Source organism: Enhydra lutris, unplaced genomic scaffold (genome assembly GCF_002288905.1).
Source record: "Enhydra lutris kenyoni isolate GAN:26980312 unplaced genomic scaffold, ASM228890v2 scaffoldscaffold10, whole genome shotgun sequence".
Taxonomy (NCBI): domain Eukaryota; kingdom Metazoa; phylum Chordata; class Mammalia; order Carnivora; family Mustelidae; genus Enhydra; species Enhydra lutris.
Window position 1 is genome coordinate 2,227,342 of NW_019154094.1, and position 21,834 is coordinate 2,249,175.

At 55.6% G+C, this 21,834-nt stretch overlaps 1 protein-coding gene across 1 annotated transcript; it reads left to right on the top strand.

Moving 5' to 3' along the window:
- Nucleotides 1-19,987, top strand: LOC111143947 (collagen beta(1-O)galactosyltransferase 1). Its single transcript, XM_022497983.1, has 12 exons — nt 1-263; nt 1,521-1,631; nt 2,352-2,469; nt 6,955-7,089; nt 8,249-8,453; nt 10,347-10,466; nt 14,938-15,014; nt 15,100-15,206; nt 15,373-15,505; nt 16,682-16,809; nt 17,850-18,056; nt 18,267-19,987. The coding sequence occupies exons 1-12, from the start codon at nt 1-3 to the stop codon at nt 18,532-18,534; spliced, it is 1,872 nt and encodes a 623-aa protein (XP_022353691.1). The 3' UTR covers nt 18,535-19,987.
- Nucleotides 19,988-21,834: the final 1,847 nt, after the last annotated feature.

Sequence of the window (21,834 nt, forward strand, 5' to 3'; positions counted from 1 at the left end):
ATGGCGGCGGCCCCACGCGCGTGCAGGCGGCGCTGGCGGCTGCGCCCGGTGCTGCTGCTGCTGCTACTGCTGGCGCTGCCGCCTTCGGGCGGCCCGCCGGGCGCCGCCGCCTACTTCCCGGAGGAGCGCTGGAGCCCCGAATCGCCGCTGCAGGCGCCCCGAGTCCTCATCGCGCTGGTGGCGCGCAACGCGGCCCACGCGCTGCCCGCCACGCTGGGCGCGCTCGAGCGGCTGCGGCACCCGCGGGAGCGCACGGCTCTGTGGTGAGCGCGGCACCCGCCTTCCCCGCGCCCGGCCTGCTTCCCCCATCCAGCCGGCTCCACCCCGCGCGCTGACTGCTGCCCTGGCACCGGGCGAGGCGGGCGGGACCCTAGCGTGGCCCCTGCTTGCTTCCTTCTTCGGGCCGGCCAAACCCGCTGGCCCTCCGCTTGCTGTCCCTCCCTCCCGGTCTCTGCTCCGCCGCTGTGGGACTGACGGATCGCGCTCTGGCTTCTGGCCCCGCGGTTGGGGCAGATTCCGGACCACTCGTGCCCAGCCCAGGGCTGGGCTGCTCTGCCGGGGACGAACTCTCAAACCGCCTTCGGGGCACTCACGGCTCCAATTAGGGGAGCCTGGAGCCCCCACGGCCCACACTGCATTTCCACTAACAGGAAGTCTTTTCAGCTTCTGCTGCATTGAATCCTGAATCCACTCTGAGTCGATCCCCTGTCCTCTAACCAGTGTGGGTGGGTGGGTGCGTGAGTTATGGGACCAGGTGGCCAAGGGTGGGGGAGTGGGCAGAGCTATATCGCAACTCGTGATTTCCTGCCTCCTGCTTCGGTTTCCTCATCTGGAAAATGGGGGCATTTATATAACTCTGGTTGCCTTCCTCTCGGAAAATTAACCAGTTAAAGCACTCAAGGCCTTGAGCCTGGGATCTCTAGCTTGGTGCTCGGTGACCAGAACTGTGGTTATGGTTATGTTGTCCTTACTAGTCTTGGCTGCTCATGTTGGCAAGTTAATAACAACTTATTTAAGGGGAGAGCTCTCCTCTTGATGTGGACTCTTAAATGCCCCACACCCCTCCATCCCAGATTCCCCAGCCTGGATAATGCAGGCACACAGTTGGTGCTTAAGAAATGTTTGTTGAATTAACCAGTAAGCACAGGCCACTCTAAGGTGCTGTTGTCGATAGGAGACAATCGAGGATGGTGGGGTGGGGGTAGATGACACATGCATTTTTAAATTAAATCACCATATTTAGTCCTTAACATGGTTATGAGATCCTGGGTGCTCAGTGTCTGCTGTATTTTTCCCAAAATTAGCTTGTTTAATCCCTTCTGCAGCCCAGTGCAGCGGGTCCTGTCCTCATCTCTGTTTTAGATGAGGAAACAGGCATGGAGGAGGGAAGCATCGTGCCCAGGGCTGTATAAGCTGCTGGAAGGCAAGCTTCGGGGTGTGGAGCCCATGTTGCTTCACTGCTACCCGGGGCTGCCTCAGTCTCCCCAGCCTCACGCTGACTGCCCTGCTCTGCTTTGCAGGGTGGCCACAGACCACAACTCAGACAATACATCGGCTGTGCTGCGGGAATGGCTGGTGGCCGTGAAGAGTCTGTACCACTCTGTGGAGTGGCGACCGGCGGAGGAACCCAGGTGAGCTCCAGGTTCTGCCCTGACCCCCCTCCCCAAGTCAACTGGGCTGTGCCCCTATTCACACACTTTCCATGACTCCCCATTGTCCTGTGACAGAACCCCAGCGCTTCTGCCTCTGCCCCTCTGGCCCAACTCTGCAGCTGTACGGGCTGGCCTTGGCTACTCTGACCCACCCTCAGCTTCAGTGGGCCATAATCCTCCAGCTGACCTTTGTCCCCACAGGTCTCTCCACCTAGAGTTCACTCACTCCCTTGTCCTCCTGGTGGACGCCTACTGCTTTGTTCCCAGTCTCACTCTATGCTTAGCTTCCCCATGAGCCCCTGGGCAGTGAAGACCACTTGTTCCATTCAGCCTTTCCGGGTTTATTTCTTTTTTTTTTTTTTTTTTTTTTTTTTTTATTTTTTTTTTTTTTTTTTTTTTGAAGGGGGGGGGGGAGAGAGAGCAAGCACAGGCAGACAGAATGGCAGGCAGAGGCAGAGGGAGAAGCAGGCTCCCTGATGAGCAAGGAGCCCGATGTGGGACTCGATCCCAGGACGCTGGGATCATGACCTGAGCCGAAGGCAGCTGCTTAACCAACTGAGCCACCCAGGCGTCCCCCGGGTTTATTTCTTTACCTGTCTGCCTACATATTCCCTCCTCCAGGAAGCCCTCTCTGACCACTGCCCTCTGGGTTGCCATAGCGCTCCATCCTTCGCACATCACAGCCGTCTCTCTCTGCAGGTCCTACCCGGATGAGGAGGGCCCCAAACACTGGTCTGATTCGAGGTACGAGCACGTCATGAAGTTGCGCCAGGCAGCCTTGAAATCTGCCCGGGACATGTGGGCTGATTACATCCTGGTGAGTCTCTCAGCCAGCTACTCTGAGATCATGCGGGACATCTGGGTGGCCGCTGAGGGAAGGGGGATCAGTGGGATGTGGAGATCATCCTTAAGCCCGTTTACAGAAGGAAACAGGCTCTGAGAGGGGGGAATGAGTTGTCCGATGTGATACAGTTGGTTAGCGGAGGAGCTGGGATTCGATCCCTGGGCGCTGGGGTTCTTAACATCAGGTGGTGTCCCCAACTGTCCCCTGGGGTTGCACCCTGGGGTTATCTCCACTTTATCACCACCTCTTCGCACCCCACAGTGACATCCTCTGGGTGACAGCTGAGAAGCAGGAAGATGGGGTGGGGGTCTGGGGGCCGATGGAGAGTCTAGGCTGCTGAGGCCTGACTTTCACTTCCTTCTCCTGGGCCAGCCATTGCCTCTGGAGGAAGGGACGGTTCAGGCTGGGACGCAGTAATGTAAGGTACCTGCCCACAGGCCTGTGTGAGCTCCTTGAGTCCATCCCCTTGATCAGGATGTGATCCCTTCCCCTGGTGTGGATGGGGCTAGATGGCACCAGGGCTGCTGGGCCTGGCTCCCCTGATGCCAGCCCAACAGAGCCTGTGGTCGGTTTTCATTTAGGCGCCAGACCCCGAGCTGTGGTCTCTACCTTCTTCCACCTGCTAGAGCCTGGGGATGCAGTGAGGATGAGCCTGGGCTGAGCCCTGCCTTCCTAGTGTCCCAGGAGGGGGGGCCGTGACCAGAAACCAAAACCGAGTGAGGAAGAACTGAGAGCTGCCGGTGCTGAGAGCAGCGGTGCCGTGATTGTGGAAAGGCAGCTGCTGGTGGATCGGTGTCTGGGGCTGCTATGATAAGGAACTCCTCGCCCTGGCGGTGGGGGTGGGGTGGACTGCAAACAGCGGAAGTTCCTTGTCTCCCAGTTCTGGAGGCCAGAAGTCTGAAGTTAAGGTGTCAGCCAGGCCCTGCCCCCTCCGCTGGCTCTAGGGGAGGATCCTTCCTCACTTTTTCCAGCTCCTGGGGCTCCATGTGCTCCTGGGCTTGTGGCCTGTGGCTGTGTCCCTCTGTTGTCTGCCTCTGTGGTCCCTTGGGCTTATCTCTCTGTCCCTCCTCCTCTTACCAGGTCATTAGTCATTGACTTTAGGGCCCGCTCGACTCCTGTGTGACCCCATCTTAACCTACATCCTAGTTACATCTGCAAAGACCTATTTCCAAATAAGAAAACAGTCGCAGGGTCCTGGGGGTCAGGACTTCAACCTTTTTGGGGGCCACTGTTCAGTCTACAACAGATGGCACAGTCAGGATGTAGTGACACGTGAGCAGGGTTTGGGGGTGCCTCTCTTAGGAGGGAACCCTAGCTGTGACCTGAAGGAACAAAGAAGCCAGCCTCAGGAAACTGGGGGACAGTGTCTGAGGCAGAGGGAGCAGAGTAGCATGCAAGCTTGAGGCCTTCAGGGACTGGTGAGGTCCCTGTGGGGGTGATGGAGGTGGTCCTGTAGTGGTGGGAGGGGGCCAGACTATGCAGACCAAGGCAGAGATTTGGTTTTTACTTTGAGGGTAATGGGGAGCCGTGGAGGGTATATGAGCAGGGGAGAGTTGTGTTCTGATTTATGATTTTCAGAAGCTCCGTGGCTGCTGTGGGGAGCAGGGCCTGTTGGGGCTAGAGGGGGAACAGCAGGAGGCCAGTGTGGAGCAGGGCTGTGAAGAAAGTCAAGTAGATTGAGGTTGCCTTCATAGGCCAAGGGGACAGACCCTGCTCAGGGACTGGATGTGAGGGGGCCGGGAGGACCCCGTGTGCCTGGCCTGAGCTCTTCAGAGAGGAGGAAGAATGGAACAAGCTCTTCCTTGGAGCCCTATGGGTTGATGCTTTATCAGACCATTTTATAGATGGGAAAATGGAGGCTTAGAGATGGAGGGGACAATGTGCTTGTTGGTAGAGTCTCAGAACCAGTGAGGCACAGTGGTGGGACTGGAACCTTCTGGAACTGTCTAGCACAAGGTCACCTTATTTGCTTCCCTGGGTTTTGCTTTCAGAGTTTGAGGCTGGTTGGTTTTCACTTTTTTCCCTCTGCAAACTTGGGTGGAACTCTACATGTCGGTTCAAAACTCAAAGCAGCTTTTGACACACCAGTATCTTTTGGTAACTAGGGATTTTGGAAATCCATATTGGGGTGTGAAATCATTTGTCCGGTGTTTTAAAATTGTTATGAAAAGGACCTCTTTTTTCTTTTTTTAAAGACCTCTTTTTAAAAGAAAAAGCAAAAAAAAAATTTTAAGAAGGACCACTTTTTTTTTCTTTTTGTAAACACTCCAGGTGTTACTTGTAAGAAAATATACAAGAAAAAATAAGAAACCTAGGGAAGAAAAAAACAAGCAAACCTTGTAATCTTACCTCCCAGAAAGACTCCCTTTCTGGCTGGTTTCTGTGTTTTCTAATTGAGGTGCAATTCACATAACATAAAATTAACTGTTTCAAAGGGAACAACTCAGCGGCATTTAGTACATTCATTATGTCGTGCAACCACAACCTCTCTCTAGTTCCAGAACGTTTCCATCACCCCAGAAGGATGCCCGGTCCCCAGGAGCAGTCGCTCGCTCTCCCCGGCCCCTCCCCCAGGCTCTGGCAGCCACCAGTGTGCTCTCCGTGTCTGTAGATGTGCCTGTTCTGGACGTTTCTTAAAAATAAGATAAGGCCATACGCTCTGTGGTCTTCTGTGTCAGGCTTCTCTCACTCAGCACAATGTTCTCAAGGTTCATCTGTTGTAGCGTGTGTCCGTGCTGTGTTCCTTGTTAGGGCTGAGTGATGTTCCATTTTTTGGACGGACTACGTTTTGTTCATCCATTCTCCCGTTGATGGACACGTGGGTCATTTCCACTGTGTGGCTCTCGTGGCTGGTGCTGCTGTGAACGTGGGTGTGCAGGTGCCTGTTTCTAGTTGTCTCGGTGCATACCTAGGAGTGGACTTGCTGAGTCATTAGGTAGTTCTCTGTGTAACTCTTGGAGGAACCACCAGACCCTTCTGGCTGTTTTTATTGTGTATATATTCAAAGGTCACACATACAAATGTTGGCAGGGGCCAGGCAGGGAACAGCCCCCGCGGCTTGTCCCAAGGGGCAGCCGCCTTCCGTCTCCAGCTGGGGGTTGGCTTGTGGGAGTGCCACTCTGGAATTGCCAGGGAAGGCTGGGACTCTAGTTCTTGCTGTTGCGTGTGGCAAGTGATTTATAGGTTTTAAAAATCCTGTGTAGGTGGGTGCCTGGGTGGCTCAGTGGGTTAAGCCTCTGCCTTCGGCTCAGGTCATGATCCCATGGTCGAGTCCCACATCGGTCTCTCTTAAAAAAGAAAAAAAATCCTGTGTGGGGGACAGAAAGCCTATTTGTGGACCAGAGGCATTTAAAAACAAATCAATCATTCCTAAGAGTTCCGTGATGCATGGTGGCCTGGTGTCTTCACGTCCCAGTGGACACGGACACTCTTGCCTGATCCTACTCCGTGGTGCAATTCCTAGCTGTCTGGGCTCACTCTGCAGTGAGAAGCCGGAACTTCTCTAGCCGGTTCGCCATGGCTAGACTCCTGCGTCGTTCCCCACTTAGTGTGGTCAGCAGCACTGCAGTGAGCTTCCGGGTGTGGCCTCTCTGGGGAGTGTTGGTGACACATGGTTTTGGGGGGAACAGCAGGCACCTCCCCCCCGATGGTGACCCTTTTCCTGGGATGGTGGATTTCATCCCATGCTGCACCAAGCAAGTTACCATCTTTTTTTTTTTTTTTTAAGATTTTATTTATTTATTTGACAGACAGAGATCACAAGTAGGCAGAGTCAGGCAGAGGGAGAGGAGGAAGCAGGCTCCCTACTGCTCAGAGAGCCCGATGCGGGGCTCAATCCCAGGACCCTGAGACCATGACCTGAGCTGAAGGCAGAGGCTTTAACCCACTGAGCCGCCCAGGCGCCCCTAAGTTACCACCTTTTTATCCCGACATGTAAGGTGTTAGGGGAAAACAAAGGGCTTCCGTAAAGACCGGATTTGTATACACTCCGTCAGCCTGTAATTCACATTAGACATGAGTGCGCTCCTCCCTGCCATTCCCCGTGGAGTTGGCCTCTGCTCCTACCGTCCTACTCATGGACAGGGGCTGCCTTTTTGAGAAGTTCCCATAAATGGTGCCACGTGTACTTGCTGTCGTGTTTGATGTGATTCCCCCCCCGCCTCCCGCCCCCAGCGCCACGTCTGGGCCCCATTTGTGTTGCTTTGTGCGTTGTGGTCTGTCCCTTCTCTTGCTACAGAGTGTATTTCGTTGTATGAGCATTACTGGGCTTGTCACCAGGGGCAGAGCCGGTGGTGGAGGAACGGCTGTCTTCCAGGGCCCCATCTGCTTACTCTAGGATCCCCAGACTGCCGCCCCCTCCCCTCCAGGACGCTGGCAGCTGCCACAGCTGTTCAGAGCCATGGGCCAGCCTGGGTCAGTCCCATGGGCCCTGCTGATTCTCTGCTGGGTGTTTTGCAGTTTGTGGACGCAGACAACCTGATCCTCAACCCGAACACACTAAGCCTCCTCATTGCTGAGAATAAGACGGTGGTGGCCCCCATGCTGGATTCGAGGGCTGCATACTCCAACTTCTGGTGCGGGATGACCTCCCAGGTCAGGGGGCTGCTGGGGGAGGGTGGGGGCCGGGAATGGTGGGGGCAAGCGAATGGGGACTGTGGCTGGAGCCTAACTTCCCATACCACCTCATGGTAGGCCCTTTACAACACCATCGTGGTAATCCTTAACTAGCTCCTTGATGGAAGGTCTATGATTGTGCCCTCTCCTCCCCATTCCCTTCCCAGTCACTGAGGCAGAGACAGAAACGCAGGGAGAGAGGACTTGACTTGCCTGAGATCACAGAGCTAGAAAGCCATGGTGCCAGGTAGACTTCAGGCACAGCTTGATCCAGGTGTTCAAACAACTTTCCCATCTTCCTCCATCTTTTGGGTGGCTTCATTGTCAGACTCCGGGAGCACAATCCTAGCACCATCCAGCCAAAGTGCTTGGCCCCCACTTTGGGCCTTGTCCAGTCTCCTCCTACACCTGAGCCAATTCCCGAAGCCAGGAAAATGCCAGGTTCTGATTGACTGATTCTGGGCTGGTAGACCCACCCCAGCGTTGAGGCTGGGATTGCAGGCAACACCAGGAGGAGTGAAAGGGTGGGTGCTGGAGTGGGGGGCATGCCAGAGCCAGGACCCCCTCCTGTCTCCTCCTGTCTTTTTAATTGATGTGTGATTTACATAATAGAAAACTCACCCTCTTAAAGTGAACATTTCAGTAGTTTCTATTTTAAAAAATATGTCATGGAAATCTAAATACTACACTCTAACAATTCCAGTTTGTAAAGGTATGATGAAGAGAGAGAACAACTTAAGATGGTTAAAACTTCTTTTTGAAAAGATTTCGCCCCATGTTTCTTGAAGTCCTATTTCTGATGTTCAGTCCTCTGTAAATCAAGGAATTGCAAATATCTGGTCCCTTTCTCAGCTTGCTCATTTCCTCCAAGAGCTGCCTTTCTGATCTGAAGTGTTGAGCTAAGTCTGCAGGTGGGCACACAGCTGCGGCCCTTCCCTCCTCGGCCCCCATCCTACTGCCTGTGGGTGTGGGGGACGAGCCCTGACCACCCCCAGAGTTCTGGACTCAGGGAGAGCCCACCACAGCCAGAGGTTGGCATCTGGGTCCTGCTCTCTACGTGTTCATGCCTCCCCTTGTCCCAGGCCTCCAGCCTTACCTCTAGGATCCCCCCCATAGAGCTGCACCCTCCCCCCCACAGGGCTACTACAAACGTACCCCCGCCTACATCCCCATTCGCAAGCGGGATCGCCGGGGCTGCTTTGCCGTTCCCATGGTGCACTCCACCTTCCTCATTGACCTGCGGAAGGCAGCGTCCAGGAACTTGGCGTTCTACCCTCCTCACCCTGACTACACCTGGTCCTTTGACGACATCATCGTTTTTGCCTTCTCCTGCAAGCAAGCAGGTGAGCCCACAGAAGGTTCCCAGAAACCAGAACTGCAGGGTGCAGGGATAGTTTCAGGTGTGGCTCTATCCAGGTGTTCAGGTGATGTCCCCAGTACTCCCTTTCTTCCAGCCCCCACTTCACCGGGTCACTTTGATCCTCTTATCTTTAAGACCTCTTTATTGGAGGTTATTTTCACCTTGATAGTCTCCTGTGTTCTCCCAGTTTTCTGTAGTTGAGCATAATTATTCGCTAATTATACAGTTAGGGAGGAAACATTTTAAAAAGAAAGAACACAGCCATAGCTGGCCTCTCATTTTTTTTTAAACCGTGTTTCGGTGAACAATGGCCCATGGCCCAAATCTGGCCCACCATCTGTTTTCCTGTAGCCATAAGCCAAGTATGACTTGGGTTCCTGGACCTAATTCTATCTTGAGTGTGTGCATTGGTGGGGGCGACTTCCCCACACCAACAAGCCATTGTCTCTGTAAGACAAGCAGGGTATCCTCCAATTCAACTCACTTCTGACAGTCTTTCCAGGGATAGTGTCAGATCGCACAGGTTGGGGGGTGCTCAGTCGGACAACACTGTCCGCCACCCCAACTTCAGATGCTGGCCACAAACCCACATGCTTCTGAGGAACTGGCCATAAACCTGAGGCTCCCAAGACGCTCTCCTTGGGGTCCGTTACTTTGTAAAAGCAGCTCACGGAATTCAAGAACCCCATTTACTCGCCAGATGCCTCAGTTTAGTCTAAAAGGCTCTAACTCAGGAGCAGCCCTGGGGAAGAGATGCGGTATGTGGGCTGTGTGAGGTCCAGGGGAAGGGACGTAGAGCTTCCTTTCCCCCTCCAGGCTCCAGTACATTACTCTCCCCACACCCCACGTGTTCACCAACTCGGAACTGCTGGGAATTCCATCCTTTTGGGTTTTTATGGAGGCTTCTTTACGTAGATGTGATTGATTGGATCATTGGCTCTCAGCAATCCAACCTCTAGCTCCTCTCCCCTCCCCAGAGACAGGAGGGGTAGGACTGAAAGTTCCGGCCCTCTGTTCATGGCTGATTCCCCTTGGCAACCAGTGTGTGTTGGGGGAAGGAGGTTCCTCTTTAAGTGCTTTCCAGAAGTCACTTACTAATGTGAGAGACACCTCTAAGCCCTCAACATTTAGGAAATTCCAAGGATTTTGGGAACTGAGCCCGGACCTGTGGATGAAGACCAAATATATACGCCAAGTCTGTATTTGGTCATCTGAACAGGAAAAAAAAAATGAAAAGAAGACTAATACTTTGTGACATCTGAAGATTGTATAAGATTCGAATCTCAGAGCCTATAAAGAAAGTTTCATCAGCACGCAGCCACGCCCATTCACTGGAGCCTCATATCTGGCTGCTGCTGCGTTCCAGCTGCAACTGAGTCATTGAGATAAACCCGTCTGGCCCATAAGTGTAAATATTGACCATCTGGCCCTTTACAGAAAAAGTTAGCCAGTTCAAGTGAAAATCATTCTTCATTGGGTTTTTCACTTAAAAAAGAAAAGATATGCATAAAACCTTAAACCACCCAAAAAGGGCAAATGCAGATGGAGGTGCTGTTGCTTCTGTCTGGGTCAGCCGCGTCTCCTTTTCCTGCCTCACTGGGCCTCTGCGCTGCCCTCCCTGGGGTTGTGCGGTTGGCCGTGTCTCGGAACCCCACGGGGGATCATGGCAGTGGCCATGCGAGGCGCTCATTAACAGCTCTGGAGTTTTCCCCAGGCCAGCCTGGCAGCTGGGGAGCTGAGGAGTCCCCGACGGGTGCCGGGAACAGGGGGGACCTGGTGAGGTTCTAGGCTCACCCTCAGTGGTGCGTCTGGTTTCTGGGAGCCGCTGTTGCCTCGTACCATTTTTCACTTTGCATTGTTGTTCCCTTGGCCGCAGAGGTCCAAATGTACGTCTGCAACAAGGAGGTGTACGGCTTCCTGCCTGTGCCGCTGCGGTCACACAGCACCCTCCAGGATGAGGCCGAGAGCTTCATGCACGTGCAGCTGGAGGTCATGGGTGAGTCCCCAAACACGGAGGGCTGAGTCACCTCCCTTTCTCTACCACCTTGCCTCTGTCCCATCTGCTGCGTGCCAGTCCCTTGGCTGGGAGCGGGGGACTCGGCACGAACAAGGTGGATGGTTGTCCCTGCTCTTGGAAACAGCTGTGCGCAGCGTCCTGAGAGCAGTCAGGATGGGCTCCCGGGAAGAGGAGGCATGAAGATGCACGGTGGGTAGGAGTTAGCCAGGAAGAGAATTACAGCTGGAGGGAGCAGCACGGGCAAAGGTCAAGAGGCTGGAGGGGACGTGAGCTCAGAGAACGGCCAAGATTGACGGGACAGAAATAAAGGTGGCGAGCTGGGCAGAGCTGACAGGCAGGGCCGGCACGGGGGCCTTTGACACCAAGCTGAGGAGCAGAGCTTTTGCCCAAAGGCAGCTGGGAGCTATAGAGGGTGTGAGAGCAGAAGGGGCAGCAGGTTTTCACCGGTGGACCTTCATTGTGCATGGCAGTGTCTGGGACTCCACCATTTCAAGCTGTGTCCTCATCCATGCCGCTGCCAAACCCAGACCCGGCATTATTTAATACTTATCTTAAGCAGACACTTTTTTCCCCCACTTGAATACATTTAAAAAAGGAAACTAGGAATTTTTTTAAAAAAGATTTTATTTATCTATTTGACAGACAGTGAGAGAGGGAACACAGCAGAGGGAGACGCAGAGGGAGAGAGAGAAACAGGCTTCCTGCTGAGCAAGGAGCCTGACCTGGGGCTCGATCCCAGCTGAAGGTGTACTCTTAATGACTGAGCCACCCAGGTGCCCCGGAAACTAGGTACTTTTACGATAGTTGCAAGCTTGTGCCTTTCTAATATATATATATATATATATATACACAAATAAATCCATGAACTAGTCAACTAGCCATCCCTCTAGTGGGCCCCTGAGATAGGACAAGCACAAAGGGTGGGGCTGCCACCAAGGTTGTTTGAGGAGGGGGCTCCTGTTCCTGCTGAGGCTCTCCAGAGACACCACACAGTGTCTCCTGTGAGGGCCTCGCCCAGTGCTGGCCACACACATCCCCCAGAAGGCCTCTGAGGCAGCGTGGCCTTTCCTCCCACTGCACAGACAAGGAGGAGCCCTGCTCCTTTAACCTTTCCCACGGTTAAACCTCTCTCTGGAAAGTTCTAAGACACCCCCTGGTGGCTGAAGATGGAATGGCACCCTGCCCTCTGTTTTCGGGGGGACATTTAGGTACTTTGAGGTGACCCCTGCAGGTTGCATGGTCACCAGGGTGAAGACCCCTGTAGTACCTGAGCGTTCGTCACACACAGATGCCCAGGCCTGGTCCAGCAGCCCCACCAGGCCACACTCACAGAGGGGGGTCTCTGTCGTCGCCAGCTTCAGCTGGTGACTGGCCCCTGAGAAATGTCTCACACGCTGCCAGAGTTTTCCTACTTGATTTTATTATTTTTTTAAATGTTATTTTTATTTATGTATTAATCAATTTTATTTTTATTATTTTTTATTTTTTGAGAGCGAGCGAGAAAGCACGCATGAGAGCAGGGGCGGTATGGAGGGAGAGGGAGAGAGAGAATCTTACACTGTCTCCACAGCTAGCAGAGCCCAATGCAGGGCTCTCATGAGAACATGACCTGAGCCAAAATCAGGCGTCAGATGCTCCACCAACTGAGCCACCCAGGCTCAGTTAGGAAGTATTAGAACCTGACATCACCAGAGGAGTGAATATTTTCCTATGTCTTGAGGGTCAGAGCAAAGCCTACAGAACAGACAGAAGGAGGGTCTGGGGGTTTCAGATATTTGTGTAAATCCTTCCTTCCGGTCTGAGTGAAGACTGTATTTTTCTCTCCATCCCTGTGTGGGTACCTGGACCCGGGCTGTGCATGTGATTTTTCATGCGTTCAAAAGTCTGTCCAGTGATGAAATTTCAGACTTGCAGGAAGGCTCAGTGACGTCCCCGGGGCTGGGGGATCCTGCCACCTGCTTCTTTCCCCCCGACCCCGCTCGTGGACAATGGAGCATCTTTCCCCATTGCCTGGTAACCCTTGCTCTTACACTCAGTTAGGGTTTATTACAAGCAAAAGGATGCAGCTTACAAGCAAAGGGAAGGGGTGTCTGGGGTGGTGACCCAGAGAGTTCTGTGCATGAGCTTCCGGGTGTCCCCCATCTGTGGAGTCGTGTGGACAGCTTTCACTTCTCCCAGCGCCCCGTGTGGCCACACACATGGTGTACTGCCGTCCAGGGATGCTCCCTAAGCCTCAGGGTCCAGGCTTTTTACTGGGGCTCACTCACATGGACGTGGCTGACTGCCTCTCTAGCCCCTGCAGGGGGTGAGCTGATTCCACGTGGCCCAAGACCCCTCCCCTAAATCACACTGTTGGCATAGACCACCCAGTGTGGCCCGAGAGCCCAGGCAAACAAAGATAGTCCTGTCAGGCAGAATGTTCAGAGGGCTTCCACCTCTCAGGCACTGGGGAAAAAGGCCAGATGTCTTTTGGGGCGGGTTTGATTATTCACCCCCATGATGGGTCTGGAGGTGTTTGGTTTTTGTAATCACTGTGCTGTGACTTTTCTGAAAAGGCTGCATTGCTTTGCTCCTTCTGGATGCCTGCTGTGCTCCGTCTTCCCCAGAACTGACGACAGTGGGGAGCTCCTCCCCACCCAACAGGCGGCCTTGTTGCCCTCCGCACCCCGCAGTGGAGGGGCAGAAGCTCAGAAGGAGAAGGGAAAAGGCATCCGGAGTTTGAACCTGGGTGCTCAGATCCCAGCGTCTTGCTCTCGGTCTCCAGCTCCCCCAAGAGGATGGGGGCGGGGGGTGGCCAGAGCCGTGAAGAGCCCGGGGCAGGAGGAAACCCCGGGATGCGGTGTTCTTGGGGGCCCAGGTTGGCTTTGGGCCGCGCCCCAGCCCGTCTCAGACAGAGGGGCCTGTGTCTCTCCCTCGGGCTCACACGGGGCCTTTATTCTCCATGGGGCAGATGGCGCACTCACCTTCAGGCTGGGCTCCTCTGGGTCAGCCTCCCCAGCCTCCTGTCCCCCTTGGAGCTGATCCTTCTGAAGGAAGTTGCCAGGGTCATGCCAAGAAAGGGCCCTGGAGATGTGGTCTGAGCCCTGCTGACAGCAGCTGGCGCGTTGTGGGGGGGCTCATGGCCACTCTGAAATTCTTGCCATACTTTGGCTTATAGACATGCCACTCCAGTCCCACGGTCACCTTCTGCAGGTGTATCTCTGTGGTCTCCCCTCTGCGTGCGTGGTTGGATCTAAGTTGCCCATTTTGATAAGGACCCCAGTCATTCTTTTCACTTGGTTGTCTCTGTAAAGACCTTATTTCCAAATAAGATCACGTTCTGAGGTACTGGGGGTTAAGATTCCATCCTGTTGGGGAGGACACGATTCAGCCCATAATGTGCATCATTTCATGGCATCTCCTGAAACCTCTGGGAGGAGGAGGAGTTTTTTGTTTTTTTAAGATTTGATTTTATTTTAAGATTTGTATTTATTCGTCAGAGAGCAGAAGCACAGAGAGCTACGGGCAGAACAGGGAGAGCAGGCAGAGAGAGAAGCAGGATCCCCGTCGAGCAAGAAGCCCGATGTGGGACTCGATCCCAGGACACTGGCATCATGACCTGAGCCAAAGGCAGACTCTCAACTGACTAAGCCACACAGGCATCCCGAGGAGGAGGTTTTTAAAATTGGAGTCCTGGGGCACTTGGGTGGCTCAGTCAGTTGAGCATCAGACTTTGGTTTCAGTTCAGGTCATGATCTCAGGGTCCTGAAATTGAGCCCCGTGTTGGGAATCCGTGCTCTGTAGGGTGTCTGCTTGAGATTCTCTCTCTCCCTCTGTCCCTCACCACCACCACCCCCACTCAAGCACACTTTCTCTCTCTCAAATAAATAAATCTTCAATAAAATAAAATTGGAGTCTCTTTTTATAGATGAAGAAAGCCAAGGCCCCAGTAGGTTAAGGTCACACAGTTTGCCATCATTTTTTTGTTCATTCTCTGAGTAACTATTGAGTGCCTGCTGTATACCAAGCTTTGGGCACTGGGGACTCAGTGTGAGTGGACAGACGTGGTGTCTGTCCTGCAGTGCTTATGGTAGACAGATAGAAAGCCAGGGAGGTGGGCTCACAGGATTGGGGTTGAATGATGGAAGGCCAGATGATGTGGGAGCCAGGAGGAGGTATCCTGCTCCAGCTCAAGAGGGCATCTTAGCTGAGAACTCAGGAGAAGGAGGGGAGGAAGGAAGGTGTTTCATGCAGAAGTCCAGCATGTGCAAACGACCTGAGGTAGGAGGGGGTGCATTTGGGGGCAGTGCCAACAGCCAGAGTGAGTAGGTGCAACATCGTCAATGATTCCAGGCTAAGGAGCTTAGGGGGACGGTGGTCCCAGAGGGGCTGGGGAAAGGAAGGGACACTGGAGGCTGGAGCTCCTCCCCCCGTGACCCCACTGACACCCTGGCTTCTGTCTGCCTCACAGTGAAGCACCCACCGGCGGAGCCCTCCAGGTTCATCTCCGTGTCCCCCAAGATGCCTGACAAGATGGGCTTCGACGAGGTGAGCCGGGCTTACCCCAGCGGGTGGGGGCGGGGCGGAGGCAGGGGCCCGCCTGGAGGGTCCGACGCGAGCTCTGGGCCCGCAGGTCTTCATGATCAATCTGAAGCGGCGGCAGGACCGGCGGGAGCGCATGCTGCGGGCCCTGCAGGCGCAGGAGATCGAGTGCCGGCTGGTGGAGGCCGTGGACGGCAAGTGCGTCCTGAGGCCCGCCAGGGGGTGGTGGGGGGTGGTGGGGGGTGGGGGGCGGGCTTGTGGCTGTTGGAGCGGGTGGGCAGGGCACCTGGGTGTAGACGGCTCCCAGGCCGGCACTGTCGCATACGTCTTACTCTGACCCCCTCCCTCCCATCCCCGCCTCCAGAGCCATGAACACCAGCCAGGTGGAGGCGTTGGGCATCCAGATGCTGCCCGGCTACCGGGACCCCTACCACGGGCGGCCCCTCACCAAGGGCGAGCTGGGCTGCTTCCTCAGCCACTACAACATCTGGAAGGAGGTAGGTCTGGCGAGGAAGGGCAGGGCTGACCTCAGGCTTCCGGCCACCCAGGGAGGGACTCGCTTGCGCCCCCTGCAGGCTTCTGGAATTTCAGCAGGACACAGGGCCTCGGTTCAGAGAACCCTCCACGGGGATGTCACAGCAGCCTGGATGGGCAGCTGCTGTCCTTCCGTTGTGCAGATGGGGAAGCAGACGAGGGAGGCAGGGATGTGCCCAGCTCCCATAGAAAGTGGGGTCTCAGACCCAGGACCTCCAAGTGAGGCCCCTTCCCACCCCGCTGCTTTTATGGGTCTTTGGAGCCTGGACTCGGTGCTCAACACTTACCAGTAGAAGTGACAGCCACGGGGACAGTCAGCAACGCTAACGCCACACCGGGGTCTCGTCGGCCACTCTCAGAGGCCGAGATTCAAACATGGAGCCACCAGGCAGCGGGCCAGATGGGGTGTCTGGGCGTTTGAGGTGACGGGTCCTCTCTTCCTGAGTGAGGTTTATCATGGAGGGCGTGGGGCCGGGGTTCCTGTATCCAGGTGGCCTGACCCGGGTTCAAGCCAAGCCCTGCCTCACAGAGGGGTGAGCTCTGTGAGCGAGGAGGGCGCCCTGTTCTTGAAGATGACAGTCACCCTCTTCAGTCTTAAGGCTTCTCAAGTGCCTTTGGGGACACCCATGCACCTGTTGTGCATCCGGCCTGGTGCTGGGAGCGGGACAGCCACCAAGACAGATGCGGGTCCTGGCAGGGGGCTCACGGCCCTAGGAGATGGGGACTCTGATGGCAAACCACAGTAATCTAAGTGCGACGCACCCACACAAGGACGAATTGTCCTCAGCTGACAGCTGTAGCCAGTGGTCAGGGAGGGCCTCCTAGGTGACCTCTGAGCCCAGGCCTCAAGGCTGGGGGCCAGCCTGCCACTGTGCTGCGGGGGCGGGGGGGCACTCTGCGTCGGCGTTGGCACAGGCACAGGCCCTGGGGTGGGAAGGAGCAGTCAGGCCTAGGGCAAGGCCAGGGCACCTATCGCCAAGTGTGCAAGGAGCTGATGGCCAAGAGGTCGATCCCGATGACGGTGAGGAAGGCTTGTGTTTGCTTCTCTCCTGCGGCCCCAGGGCCTTGAAGCAGAGCTGACTTTTGGGTCAGGTCTGGCCTTGGTCCCCATCTGATGTGGGCAGGGCATCCTCCCTCAGGTTGTGGACCGCGGGCTGCGGAAGTCACTTGTCTTTGAGGACGACCTGCGCTTTGAGATCTTCTTCAAGAGACGCCTGCTCAACCTCATGCGGGACGTGGAGCGGGAGGGTCTGGACTGGGACCTCATGTGAGCGTGGGCCAGGGCTGGTGGTGCGGCCTGGGCCCCTGGGTGGCACTGGGGTGGGGCCAGGGCTCGGGGGCTCGGTTTGGAGTGGGTGGAGCTGCAATCTGGACCTGGGAAGTGAGGCCTAGAGCCTGGAGGTCTGAGGGCCTTTGCAGGGTAATAGGCCGCACCAACTTAGGGGTGTGGTGGGAGGGGACTTGGGTGTAGCCTGTGGTCCCTGGATCCAGAGAGCACTCAGGGTTTAGCCTAGGGCCTGGGGGGTAGGACCTGTGGCCTGTGAAGATGACCTGGAAATCTAGGGACCTGGCCTGTGGGGAGGGGGCTTGAGAGGGCTTGGAGGCTTGAGGAGTCCTGGAGGGGATGGGGTTTGCCTGAGATTTGAGGTGGAAGCCTGTGCTCAGGGCTGAGGATCTTGGGCTGTGGCCTGGGGTGGGTGTGGTCAGGGCTTGGGGCTGTGCCCAGAAGCTGGGGGCGTGGCCAGGAAGCCTGGGTCTTAGACCAGCAGTAGGTAGGATGTGGCCAGCATATTTCTGGACAGTCCTTTGGAATGTCCCCTAGGTGAGTTGGTTCATCCCCCAGGACCATGGTGTACAGGGCCCTGATGCAGGTGCTGGGCCCCAGACTCTGGACTCTGCTAGTCATAGTACTAGGAGCAATACCCCTTCCTCCCCAGCCACTCACCACATTCCTGCACGTTGCCCAGCTGCCACAGCTTTCTGAACTCAGAACAGCTTCCCTCCTAGCCCTAGTCCTTCTGTGGTTCAACCTCAGAGTGTCCAGGACGTCCTCCCCTTCTGAGCTCCAGATCCTCCCATGGGTCCCTAGTACCCTTGGGAAAAACACAGTCTCCTCCCTGCACGTCCCAGATCCCTGAGGTCCTCCGTGGTCCGGCAGCCACCCCTGCCTCCTGGCTGCTCCCCCAAACACGCCCAGCCCGCTCCCACCCCAGGGCCTGACGGAGGCTCACTCGACCTCAGACTCGCTCGGTTAGCATTCTCCGTGGGGGCGAAGAGGGTGACAGGACCCTGACTCTGCACCCACAGCTACGTGGGCCGGAAGCGGATGCAGGTGGAGCACCCGGAGAAGGCCGTGCCCCGCGTGAGGAACCTGGTGGAGGCAGATTACTCCTACTGGACGCTGGCCTACGTGATCTCCCTGCAGGGCGCCCGCAAGCTGCTGGCCGCCCAGCCGCTCTCCAAGATGCTACCTGTCGATGAGTTCCTGCCGGTCATGTTTGACAAGCACCCAGTGTGAGAGGGGCAGGCCGAGGGGCTGGCCTGGGTCCATGGGCGGGGTGGACCCCCGGTCCTGTGGCTTTCCCTCTTCCCACTCCTTCCTCGGTGCCTGTCCCCCCCTCCCGCCCCGCCCACTTCTGTCTCAGTCTGTCCCCTCCCACTTCCCCCTTGGTCGGTCAGGACTCCCAACCCATGGCGGCCCCCCTTTCTCCCCCACCCCCCCAGGTCCGAGTACAAGGCCCACTTCTCACCCCGCAACCTGCGTGCCTTCTCGGTGGAGCCCCTGCTCGTCTACCCCACGCACTACACGGGGGATGATGGCTATGTGAGTGACACGGAGACCTCGGTGGTGTGGAACAACGAGCACGTGAAGACCGACTGGGACCGCGCCAAGTCCCAGAAGATGCGGGAGCAGCAGGCCCTGAGCCGCGAGGCCAAGAACTCCGACGTGCTGCAGTCGCCGCTGGACAGTGCGGCCCGCGACGAACTCTGAGTGCTGGAGGCCGAACCGCCAAAGCTGGCCTCACTGGCGCAGCCCGACCTCCGTAGGCCGTGGAGGGCTCTCCCCTCCAGGCAGTATGCAGCCAGCTTGGCTCGGCTCTGGCTCAGCAATCATGTGCACGCAGGCAGCTTTAATGGAGTGCCTACTGTATGCCGGGAATGGGGCTTGGCACTAGGGCATCAGAAGGGAACCAGACCTCGTTCCTGTCTTCAGGTGCCGAACACTTGGAAGTCCTCACTGGGTACCAGGCTTCCACGTTTGGCAGTGGATGGGGCATAATTATTCCTTCAGCTAGTGACCGATTGGTCCATCAAACTTTTGTTGATTTCCCCCCCCACCCCAAGAATCAGCACTAGTGATACACAGTCATTGTTTTAATGCATTGAAGTATTTATTGAATGCCTGCTGTATGTCGGGCACCAAACATTGTGGGCTCTGGGAATACTGGGATAAACAAGATACTTTCATTCATTTCTCCGAATACCTATGAAGCACCCACCATGTGCCTGGTACTTGGGACACAAAGACAAGTTCTTATTAACTCAGAGCATTTATTGAGTGCCTACTGTGTGCTGGGAACTGAGCTTGGTGCCGGGGTGAAAATCAACAAGGTGCTTTTCACTCTTCAATTGGCTTCTTCCGCACACGTGTAGAGGGCGCCCACTGGGGGCCGGCATTAGCGAAACCAAACAGCACAGCCTGTGCTGGGTCAGGACATCAGAGGACCCTCCTGCGTGCAGGGCCGCGTTCCAAGGGCTGGGCCACCCAAATGAACAAGATGAATCTTATTTCTCCTTGCAGCAGGCGTTGATGGAGCGCCTACTGTGTATCAGACCTCGTGGACTCCCCGTGAGACTGGAGAATTGTTGGCTGAGAGTTTGATCCCTGCCTGCCGTGCCCCCCCCCCACGTCCCCCCCAAGCCTGGTCACCCAAGCTGTGTGCAGACAAAATCCCCACCACCACCCAGGTGGGAGGGTGGCTCTCCCCTCACCAGGGACAACCACAGGTCCTAGCGACCACACGGCCACGCGCAGGCTTCCCTGGACCCAACCCCCCTGGCGGGGGCAAGGGATAAAGACAGGGGCTGGGTCTCCTGTGCTCACCCCTGCTCCCGTGTTGACTTGTCATCCCATCTGCTTGACCTCCCTGCCCTTCGTCTCAGGCGTGGGCTCTGCTCGCTCCATGGGGTTCCTGCGTTCAAGCCTTTGGTGGGCTTGTGTGTTTGGGGCTCTGCGGGGGCTCGGCTGCACCAGGGTACTGCCCGGGGCCTGGGCCGGTGCTCCCCGGCTTGGGCTGGGGGACTTGCTGTGCCTCCAGCCGGGAATGAATGTCCGAGCCGGCCAGCAGTGCTTTGCTCTCTTAGGGACACCTGCTCACTGGGTCGGGTCCTGGATAACTTGCTTATTATTTTTTTTTTTATTAAACGTTGCTGGTTGGTTTTCACATCAGTGTGTCCTTTTCTTGGTCCGCTGCATTGCTCACCACCAACACACGCTCACACTTCCCACACCCCCCAACTGCCGGCCAAGACATGGGAGAAGGTGAGGGCCAGCCAGGTGCTGGAGGGAAGCCCACTGGTGGAGGGAGTGTGGGGTGAGGGTGGTGTGAGCCCCGTTTCCAGCCTAGCCCGCCCCATAAAACCTCCCTGAAATAGCCCAGGGACAGCTGACCCACCCCGCGCCAACTGCAGGATCGTCTCCGATGACAGGAGGAGAGACGCTGTCATGTTCTGGGGTCTCCAGAAAACAGACTCCCAAGATGAGGATTTGAGTTGTCCCAGACGTGACCCCAGGAAGCCACGATATGGGTGGGGACGTGAGACGAGGAGAGAAGGAGCCCTGAAGGAGGCCCCCATGAGCAATTGAGTCTGGGCCGCTGGGGACCGCGGGAGAGAGCAGGGAGCATGCGCCTCTGAGGGGTCCCGCCCCAGGGGCAATGGAGGCGGGGCATTTAGCCACACCCAGCTCTTCGTCAAATACTGGAAGGTTCTCAAGATCCTTCAGCCCTTGGAGCGTGTGGGTGCACACCCAAGCCTTTTACAAAATAACACAGATGGCGTGTGATCCTTGTGGAAGAATTAGAACATACAGCTAAGCAAACTGAAAAGGCCCAGTTAAATCCTACATCCTCAGAGAAGACAGCAATGAACATTTTGGTGAAAAAACCTTCCAGTCTCACCCATGTGCAGGGTGCAAATATACACGCGTATTCAAAAAGAGGATGGTGATCCATATACGGATTCGATTCCCCACCCCACCTCCCGTCAGACTCTACACATTTTTATTCCATAAACATGGGATCCATTGGCACTCGGTTTTTCAGCAATTTCTTTTTTAAATTTAACAACATATTGTGGACGTTCTAATCGGGGCAGACTCCTATGAATTCCTCATGGGTTGTCACATACAATGTTCCGCGATGGTGACAGACTGCCATTCACGTGGCCGTTCTGACCCCAGATAGTCACCGCCCGACCGAGAGCCGTGTTACACGTCCCATTCTTCCTGCTGGAGTTATTTCCGTTGGGTGAGTCGATGCAGGTGGAAATGCTGGATTCACGTGTGTGCACGGCTCATTCCATGCGGCTACCGTATTTACCCTTCTTACCGTATTGACTCTCTTTGCTCGATCTTGTCTGTTCGTGTGTTTATGGAGGTGGATGATGCCAGTTTATTAACCTCCCATAGAACGTTGGAGTCATTTCCCATGTGTTCCAGTTATGTGGGACGTTTCTAAATCTTATTTTAACCCAGTGAATGTCACCTGGGGTGTTTTTGTTCCTCGAAACATCGGGTGACGTTTGGAGACGTTTGTGGTTGTGGTGACTGGGGGTGGTGCTATTAGAATGGGGGGGGGCAGGGATGCCCTTGCATGTCCTCAAGGGCACAGGGCAATCCCCTGACAAAAACTGATTTGGCCTCAGAGTCCACAGGGCTCTCGTTGAGAATCTTGCGCCAGTCCCATTCAGCCTCTTGGGGACCTGAGTCTGTGGCATGAAGTGAAGCTTCCTTTGCTACAAAATCTCTCTAAAACAGATTCTCAGGCTCTGCTTCCAGACTGAAGGGGTTAGAAGCTTAGAGGTGATGACTGGGAATCCCAATTTTATTCTACTTTTTAAAACATATTTTATTTATTTATTTGACAGAGAGAGCCATAGCGAGAGAGAGAACACAAGCAAGAGGAGTGGGAAAGGGAGAAACAGGCCTTCTGCCGAGCAGGGAGCCTGATGCGGGGCTCGACCCCAGGACCCTGGGATCATGGCCTGAGCTGAAGGCGGATGCTTAATGACT